This window comes from Pollachius pollachius, assembly GCF_949987615.1.
Source record: "Pollachius pollachius genome assembly, chromosome: 8".
Lineage (NCBI taxonomy): Eukaryota > Metazoa > Chordata > Actinopteri > Gadiformes > Gadidae > Pollachius > Pollachius pollachius.
In genome coordinates this window covers 6,659,436-6,669,271 of record NC_136941.1, presented here as the reverse complement: position 1 = coordinate 6,669,271, position 9,836 = coordinate 6,659,436, and the positions used below count along the sequence as shown (strand labels likewise).

The following is a 9,836-nucleotide window of genomic DNA, read 5'->3' as shown; positions in this document are numbered from 1 at the left end:
TGTGACTTTAAAGAATGAAACATCCTTCTGGGAACAAGTCGAGAGAGAAGGGATCAATAAAAGGGTTGTCCGTTTTTCTTCTTATTTCGAATTCCTCCAGGTTGAAATCTGAAAACTAGTGACAACGTCATAGATATATACTTTGGATTCGGGACGAAAGCTACCTGGTAGCAAGGTAACCTGTTGCTATGCACAACTTCAGGGAACAATGAAAACAAACTCACCAACATAGATGTGGAAATGTGTTTACTGGTCCTTAGTTTACACGTTAGGGAGATGCCATCGAGTGTTGAATGATTTCATTGATGGTTGCAGGTGCCATTATTCAATGTAATGGTGCTGCTCCTATTTGTATAAATACTACAACAATATACAGTCAACTTCATCAACTCAAGGCTCAGATGTTCATGAGGGTTATTCTTCTTCAGATAGGCAACAACAATATAATTCTGTACTACAAAATGTTCACATAGCTTTTAAATTGGCACACATCCTGGTTATTTGAATGCACACTTTGCTGTTTTGGAAAAAACCAGTGAGCTAAACAGCAGCATCCTGAAGAGTCCGTCTGTCTGTATCTGTGTGTGTGTGCGTGCGTGTGAGGAGGACTGTTGTGTGATGCATGCGGGGTATTCAACCTAACATATATATGCAGTACAACATGAGAAGATAATGAGAATGACCATTTCATTCTCTACCCTGTATTCATAACAGCATCCAGCACATGGTAAGGAACAGGGCGTAGGAGATAACACTGCCAAGCTTTTACCGGAACATTCCTTTCCTCCACTGAAAATACCCTCCGATCTAAAGTCATTTCTTTCCACAGAGAGAGCACCATTTGGTTCATTCAACGTAAGTGACGTCAGACATTGGCAGACATGGATACACAAAGAAAGACTTGTGCCACAAAAAGGCATCTTCTCTGAGAAATCATAGAATGTGCATGTTTAAAAGAAAAGAAAGGTAAATAGGACACTTCATCAACTCAAACTGTAATACACTTTTAGAGAACTTAACAAAACCCAAACCAACAGTTGAAAATCACATTTTGGGAGACAAGGCTTAATATATGCATATTCTCCTCATGCCAAATTCATGCATTTCTCTACCAATATGGCACATTTCCCACAATACTGGTCTTTAATCCTGACTACCTTTCAATCGTGTGTAGAACCCCATTGGATTCATGATACAAACAAGCTTGATAGCAAAAAACATTTGGCAATTGTTTGACCACAGCAAGAGGAGAGTACGTTAATATAATTATCTCAAGAAATAGAGCATTAAGACTTAAATAAGCAAAATTCTGTACAATTATTTTGAAACCAACAATAAATATTTCTAATATATATATGTAGGTCATCCTCAAATACAAGGTGAACTTCTATACGGCGTGGAAAATCGAGGGAAATGGTTTGTGGATATCAGATAACACTTAAAGAATCCTCTTATTTATCCTTAAATGTTATACATAAATGCTAAATTGGGAGTGATAAAAGCGGTGCATTTGGAGTTTCACAAAGCTCAAGACAAAACCAGGTTCATGCTAGGCAAGCTAACAATAGCAAGCAGTAGCTAGGAAGCTAAGAGAAGCTAAGCTGTGGGTGGGAAGTATTGACTGCTGACTAGGTCTGCTTTAGCATAGCCTAGCTAGCCTGCTGGGGAAATAGTCTGGTGGAAACAACAAATTGTGCATAGAGGGTGAAGAGGTTTAATGAATGGGTGAGGGGTAATTAAGGGGTATCATAATAAAATCGAGACACATATTGGTCATTAAAAACGGCAAAACTTGGCCTCAATACGTGTTAAAACTCTTTTATATTTGGCAATAAGTGGCAGAAGTAATATCTTAAAGGCAGCCGGGGGGCTAAGAAAGCCCAAATAAACCGCTTCGTACTTTGGGAGCCAACGTTTTATGAGTGCTTTATTAGGTGGCAGTGTGTCATCTAGGTGGGTATAGCTTGAGGGCAAAAGGAAATCATATCGATTCATCTTCTTGGTGAAGCGACTGGTGGTGATGGGGTGTCAAACACTAACCTAAAAGATAAATTGTTCACTTACAGACGAGAAGAGTGTTGTAGTGGAAGTAGTAGTAATAGTAGTCGCCAGATAGTGCTCTGCTCAGGGCTGTATGGGGTCGGCTATAGCTGCCTAATAGGGGGCAGGTGCAGGGTCTCCAGGGCACTGTGGTAGAGATCAGTTAGCGCCCGCAACATCCGCAGACGACACAGCATCTGGTTGAAGAGGTGAGGCAGGGGCTCCTGGGGGAGAGGAATCACAGAAATAGATATTAAACACTCCGAGTGAGGCACAAGTTGGGTTAACAATTATGAAATGGTGAAAGCAGTCAAGTTGCTGTTCACTTATTTTCTTCCACCACAGATCTCTGCCGAAGGACAGCTCTCCCTCCGCAGCAGAACAAAACACTCAAAGACACGAAAGGTTTTTAAATGTCCCTTAATCAATCCTTACTCTGTAGTGTACAATTATTATTACATAAGAATGAATTGAAGGAACGGACAATAATTATGCATTAGGGAGTGAACCTTGAATGCATTTGTATTATATGGAATAGATAAGGGTTCCAAACAGTTTGGTGACATGAACAGTTAATAGTGACGTTATATCTTTCAGAGTGGCTGTATGCAGGGACAGGACTCACCCCTAGTACGTGGACTCTGTTGTAGTACGAGCTGAAGTCTTTACTGAGGGCCACCAGGAACTTGCACACCTGATGGACACAGAGGTCATCAATACTTCAAATCAATAACCCTCATCAATATCCTCAACTGGCTTGACACAATCTCTAATCTTTTAACAAATAAATCCTGTCATTTTAATCTGACAAGGTTAAAATGAAAGGTGAGTGGAACTTTACATTTTTTCTTCCCCACAACAAATGACATGGATTAACTTTGGGTATAATGTGATGTAATGTCCATCTTCCACTGACCTGTTCAGTCTTAATGTTAACTCTGGCCCCTCCCCCCTCACAGTCCAAAGACTGTCCCGATTGGTCCAGGAGCTCAGAGAATGGGATGAGGTAATTGAAGAGGAGAATCCACTCACCCTGTCAATCAAACACAAAGAAAATGGGCAGAGGACAACAGATAAACAAAACAAATAATGGTGACTATTCCGGAGAATAGAACACAACCAGAGATTTCTCGGCAAAGAAGCCAAGTGTTGGAGTACCTCTTCTTTAAGAGCAGAGAAATCAAGCTGTGAAGCTTCTGGTATCTCTGGATACAGTCCTGCAGAAAAGAAAAAAGAAAATATCAGAAACTCATCAATTACCTCATGTTCACAACGCCCCCTAGAGGCCACCGAGCAAAGTACAGGAAAGCAGGAGAATGATGTTTACCATCATTTGGCCGATGCTCTCATCCAAAGGGACTTAGTGAGCATTCAGAGACAGCTCATTAAGGAGCACGTAGAGGTTAGGCATTTTGCACAAGGAAGCCTACAAGTAGGGTGTAAATATTGACTGAAATAGTGATAGCTTTTGTCTGCATGTGAAACACTTCTCACCTTTTTCCACCCCCCTCTCATAGCTGTCGAACAACGTGTGAAGTCTGGCACAGTTATACATCACAAAGACCCCGCCCCTCGGCCCCTTGGTGGAGACGCCCCCTTCCCTCTGGACATCCAATGTGACCTGTGGGGAATAGCCATCAATCATAGCAGAGCTCCCCTGCTGTTGGTGGAACAGAGAGAAATGACACACACACACACACACACACACACACACACTTTACTCACAGGACTGGTGTGCACGGTTGACAGCAGCTCGAATCGGATGGTGGCAGAGGTCATGACCCTGATGATGTCATCCCATGTCCGACCTGTGGTGAGGCATGACATTTCACGTGTCACATGAATTAGCTCCATGTGTAGCGAAATCTTCAGCCAGGAAGCCACTGCTAACATAATGGTTGCTCACCCATGTACACAAATATACAAAAGGCACAGTTTATATGATCATGTAGAATGTTTTAAGTATATAATAATTCAGCATAACACCATAATGCTATAACCAATTCAATTAGAACATTGATGAATTTATGTAATAACTAGTTAATCTATAGCCTGTACCATGTGAAAGGTGTCAGGAATGTCTAACTACAAGCATTCAAAGCACAAATCACTGTTAGTTGCTCTCGATCAAATGCTTAATGATTTAATAGTAAATAGTCTCCTTCTTAAAAGTAAGATAATATCATTCACCCAGCAGGCCATCTTGGTTTTAAACGGTAGCTGGGTGGGGAAAACTGAATGTGTAATCCACATAGAGTTTCCCCACATAGACAAGGTTTGGTTTCCCTGTTGGATGATGGTAGGACTAACACACACACACACACACACACACACACACCTTCCACCTGGTCTCCATACTTCATCTCTGAGGCATCCTTCATCTGTCCTCTCCTCAGCCTGCAGGAAACAGGAAGTCAGTGGCGTAGCATAAATAAACAAAACTTCCTGTCGCAACCTTTCTAATAAACAACCTTCTCTTTCTCTGAAATGACCCACGTGTATCACTCTTGGCTCTATTTCAGCCCCCACCCAGTCTTCCTGTGTACAGTAGACTAAAGTAAAGTTTAGTACAGTTTTGTATGGTACAGTACAGTGAATAAATAGAGAAGTCTTACTGGAGGTACTGTTCAGCGGTAAGGTTTGTGCCAGGTGTCTTCACAGGCCCACACACCACATGTCTCTGAGGAAACACAACAAAAACATCAGGAAACAAAAAGTTGCGAAAAGTGGCAACAGTTTAATTCTGGGTGTGCGCTTTCCCTTTTGCGTTACTTGTGTGCGTGTGCATTACCTGTGTGTGTTTGGCGCCTGAAGCTCTCCACAACATTGCTATCTGCTGCTGACGGAACTCGTCCTGACAGGACATCACGTGCAGCACTGTTGCCATGGTTTCCTTTTTAGACAAAAAAAGCCGAAACATGAAGTGTTCCTGCACTGAGCAATTGTTGCAGTTAGCTGTAAACTTATGCCAAAATCTTGGTCCAAGATTAAGAATCCTTTTCCAAGAAACCAGGCCAAAAACATAATGCGTATGTGTGCGTGTTACCGTGCAGTCTGCTGCAGCATGCTCCAGCTGTGCCAAGTGGGACACACTGTCTCGTTGTACTGTAAACACACACACACACACACACACACACACAACAGTGGAAACCTATTAATTATCCTTGTTACGTCCTCTGCTCTCGCCAAGAGCCTTTTTCTAATTTAGAAAACGTGTGAGAACACACTCAACGATAGTTTAAGATACATTGAACTGTGCTGGTCATTGTGATTGTTGAAGGAAAAATGTTTGCCAACAGAGCACACCACACAATTTTCATTCACAACAACCAAAATCCGGATTTTCAAAACCTGAATTCTTGCCAATCTGTAACAATCAAAATTGTGCCTTTAATGATAACAAACATGGCGTGCAAGGTCAGGAGAAAAAACACCAGGTCCTCTCTTTTCATTTTTTTTTTTTCACAACAAAAAAATCAGTAGAACCATCAACAAATGTGGGCTTTGCTGACCAGAATCGGAAGGGGGAAATCGGGCACAAAATCGGGCTAATTATTCTTTAGTGTCTACCATGCATGGCTGTACAGTCAATGGTGTGGTGGATTTCAATCATTAATAAACAATACTTGAATGAATGAGTAAATTAATAATTGAATCAATGAGTGCATCATTTAGTCAATTAACAATTGAATGAATGGGTGAATGGGTGAATTAATAATTGAATGAATGGCTGCATAATCGAGTGAACGCAAGAATGAGCAGCAAACGAACGAACAAGCAGATGAACGACCTCTCTGCTCACCTGTGCAGGTGCCGAGGCTGGGGTCGTAGCCCGCCAGCCCCTCCTCCTGGAACACCCTCTTCAGGTTGACCCTCAGCACTCCGTCCTTCTCTCTTCCCACCTGCTCCACATCCTCCTCCTCCTCCTCCTCCTCCTCCCCCTCCTCCCCCCGGCTCGCCCTGCCGCCGCCTCCTCTCCCCCGGCCCGGCTCGTCCTCCTCCCGGTAGGGGGAGCCCGCCAGCGCCTCCTGCACCCTCTCCTCCCGCTGCGCCCCACTCCAGCTGGCCGGCACCGTCGGCCAATCCACGCCCAGCGTGTGGAGGAAGGCCATGACGTCACTTCCCTCGGGGAGCACGGGGCAGTAGGAGACGGTGAACCTGGGGCCCGGGAGGAAGCAGAGACCAGAGGCGTGGGCCCTCGGATGACCCCTTGTCAGCTAGTCACCTAGTCACCGTGCTGCCTTGCGCCCATGCTACCCCGTCCCCTTTGCCGCCTTGTCACCTTGATACCTTGTCCCCTTGACACCTTGTCAAATTGCGGTCACCTTTCTGCTTTGTCACCTCGCTGCCTGGTAAACTTGCCATCTTGTCGCCTCGATGCCTTGTCACCCTTCTGCCTTGTCCCCTTGACGCCTAGCTGCCCTGTCGCCTTGCTGCCATAACCGGCTGCCGTGGTCCCTTGCTGCATTTTCACCTTGATAACTTGTCCCCTTGCGGCCTCATCCCCTTGCTTCTTCCCATTAGCATTATAATCCTCATTATGGGCGACAGTTCTTCCCCATGTGGACCAGTCTAGCATTCAGCTCACCCTTGTCTTCTCAGCAGCGCCCCCGTGTGGTCGGCCACCAGCACGGTCCTCAGCTGGCCCAGCGTCAGCGTGGCGGGGGAGGGGCCGTGGGGCTTGGGGTGCAGCGCCGGGCAGTTGATGACCACACGGCCCTGCCGCTGCACCGAGGGCTTCATGTACTCACTGGCCCCGCCCGCCAGGACGGCCCCGAAGGACGCCGCGCGGTCCACCCTCAGCCGCAGCCCCTCCCCCATCACCTCGGCCCCCGCCAGGGGCAGGACCCCGCCCCCGCGCAGGGAGAGCACCCGGGACATGACCGTGGGGGGTACCTGGGGGGGAGGAGCGACCAAGAGGGGAGCAGACGTATTAGGTGCGTGTTTCAATGAGGTCCCCCTCGTCCTCCCTTGTGTAGGTGGGTGCTACAGTCGGAGGTGGAGGTGGGGTTGGGGTCGGACGAAGGGGGAATGTCTCAGTGTGAGCTACTGGTGCACTGAAACCTACATGCTATGACCAGTGGCAGTGGGTCAATAGAGGGCGCTAGGGCGCCGCCCCTCCGTGAAATATTCACTTGAATGTATAATATATATATTTTATTTGTGTGATATACTTGTCAATGCCAGCAACCTAAATGCGTCTGAACGTCAATGATTTGGGCTAGGCTAGTTATTGGTCATTCGAAATAAAGCCCTCCTCCAAGTCAGGGGCGCCGGCCACGTTGGAGTCAATGTAAGCTCGCTAACTTTTTGCTGTCTATCAAGCAGACAGCTTTTCATTGGCGCAAGAAAATTCGCCCTCGGGTCGCACCAGTGTGCGCCCCAGGCCAATGGTAACGCTTTTCTTTTTTGTTATCACCACATGATTGGACAATTCAGCGAATCAATCAAATCGGTTACCTCCTTCAGCAGCATACGCGCAACACAACTACAGGTAGAGAAGAGATAGATCGCTAACTAGCAGAGAGTTGTAAGCACTTTCCACCCTTTTCAGTAGCGGAATTGGACTCCCCAAGCAATGTTATACTTAAAAGGAGCAAGTAAGTTACATATCAATTTAGTCTTTCGGCCTGTAGCATATAAAACAAACCATATTTCTAACTGCATTTGAAGTAGACATTGAGACTCACAAAAAATGGACGCTATAGGACAGTGATCATGATTTTTCTCAATATCAGAATAACAACAATGGGTCAAATAGCAATGGCTGGTGGAATGGCCATAAAGTAGGTCTGTATATGCAGTGTAAGCTTGTCCAGGCCCTGCAAGTCAGGATGTAGGCTATGAATCTGTCTATTACAGTGTTCCACGAACATTTTTGATCACCAGCCGCCACTGGCTATGACCTTGTATTACCAATGCCAACAGTTCACTGGGTAGAGCGCGTAGCATAGAGGCCCAGTCCTGATCACAGCGCGGGTGATCCCTAACCCGGGTTCCAATCCTGCCCATGGTCCTTTGCTCCATGTCCTTCCCTCTGTCTCCCATACCTTCCTCTCTAGCTCACTCTATCGTAAAGCATAAAAATCCAAAAATAAATATTCCAAAATAAAATAAATAAAAAGAAAGCGGTGACCATAAGTAAGTGGTGACTAAAGAATACATGAATGATGGATGTGTTTTGGTTCTAACATTGTACAGACTGAAAGTATTAAAACACATTCATCAGTTGGTGGGCTTTACAAGTTCAGCTGGCATAGCCACCCATCAGCTATGATTGGGGGAAATACTCTTCATTACTCTGCAGGTCATGAGATACGGGCATTACATAAGGCTGCAAAGTTTGAGCTGCTTTTAACAGTGGATTTGATTGCAGGTCAAAAATAATTACAGGTCATTAGGCCAATTTTGTCATTGGCCAAAATTATCCTTTAGAAATGGGCTTTAAAAGTAAACGGTAGTGTATACAAATGTGTTTTAAAAGGTGGGGCAGACCCAGGCTAAACGCCAGGCACATATAGTTATGTTCGCTTGAGAAAACATTGTGGTTGGATTTAATAGGTCAAACCTACAGATAGGCCTACACAGAACCAGGCAATCAACTCCTACATAAGCTCACATCATCTAGGCTATCTGGCAAATGTACATTTTGAGTTAGATCAGACGAAATACTAATCAACCACCACTTTACTCTACTCGTCTGCCTTGCAGGGTGCGTGTTATTCTGACCCATATTGGAGCCGTCATCCAGGGGTCTATAATTGATGCCGCGGGCGGCCGCTGTTCGGCCGGGCGTGATGTTGCAATGTCAACGCTGCTAAAGTCAACCATGGAGACTCAATAACCGTCACGTTACTTCCTTTTATGCATCATTGGGAACCTGTTAGAGACTTAACTTTAAATCGTCATTCGCATGTCCTGGCCAAGATTGTAAGACGTCAAATGAGAGAGGGGGGAGGGAGATAGTCACGTGTCTAGATGTCAACAGTGGTGTCGTCCCGTGCTGTCAGCTCAAGACGTTATAAATCGGTGCATTCCAACCTTTACGAACATTTGCCCCCCTATAGCACTGTAAACATGCATAGAATATAACTTAGATTGAATGCTGAATTTCAGCGGACCAGTCATGACACCAACCTGTCCGTCAGCATACAGCGTGTTGAGCATCGTGGTCGGCGAGAGGAAATCTCGGTTCCGCAGGTTCTTGGCGCTGCTCTCCTTGAACCACAGCTTGTCCACCGGTTCGCCCCCAGATTTGTCCACATCGCCCGGACCCCGACCGCTGTGGGCACCGGGAGCATTGGGACGCTTCCCCCGCAGCGCAAAGCTCAGCGCCTGCACGGTTGGGGTGATCCGGAGAGGCGACGACTCCTCGATTTTCTCCATCCCGTCCACATTAAACACTGAACAAGTCAGCTCGTCGGGATTATGTGCAATCGCGAGCTGCCCGTAATACGATGTATCAGTCTTTATGGATGTAGATGGCTGTTATGGTTCCTAATAAGTGAGTCCACGCGTTCCTGCACCCCTGCAATTGATCACCAATCGACCCCCTTACCAGCTGCAAAAGACTGCATTGGATGCTGTATTTACAAGCGGAACTACCTACATGTAGATATTGTTTCCCGGGGATCTATTTCCTCGTTGGCGAGATGCTGTGAGCTGAACAGCGTCCTCTGCCGCCGGGATAAAACGATACACGCTTAATCAAAGAGACACAACTTTTTGATTTGCAACACATTTTTTATTCACAATATAATCAAATAATGTAAAAAGTGATGCAATATTTTAAAAGA

The 9,836-nt window shown here is 45.6% G+C and overlaps 1 protein-coding gene across 1 annotated transcript; it reads right to left on the bottom strand.

The window, feature by feature from the left end:
- Positions 1-277: 277 nt before the first annotated feature.
- Positions 278-9,577, bottom strand: dalrd3 (DALR anticodon binding domain containing 3). Its single transcript, XM_079742161.1, has 13 exons — positions 9,178-9,577; positions 6,629-6,936; positions 5,843-6,198; positions 5,087-5,145; positions 4,832-4,933; positions 4,656-4,720; positions 4,379-4,437; positions 3,766-3,848; positions 3,535-3,661; positions 3,199-3,257; positions 2,957-3,073; positions 2,666-2,734; positions 278-2,264 (listed from the first exon to the last, which is right to left on the bottom strand). The coding sequence occupies exons 1-13, from the start codon at positions 9,424-9,426 to the stop codon at positions 2,145-2,147; spliced, it is 1,773 nt and encodes a 590-aa protein (XP_079598287.1). The 5' UTR covers positions 9,427-9,577; the 3' UTR covers positions 278-2,144.
- Between the last annotated feature and the right edge of the window lie 259 nt (positions 9,578-9,836).

Coding starts and splice junctions, on each gene's coding strand:
- dalrd3 (XM_079742161.1), bottom strand. CDS start 9,426: ATGGAGAAAATCGAGGAGTCGTCGCCTCTCCGGATCACCCCAACCGTG. Junction 4,934..5,086: donor ATGCTGCAGCAGACTGCACG/GTAACACGCACA, acceptor TTGTCTAAAAAG/GAAACCATGGCAACAGTGCT. Junction 3,849..4,378: donor GTATGGAGACCAGGTGGAAG/GTGTGTGTGTGT, acceptor GCCTCACCACAG/GTCGGACATGGGATGACATC.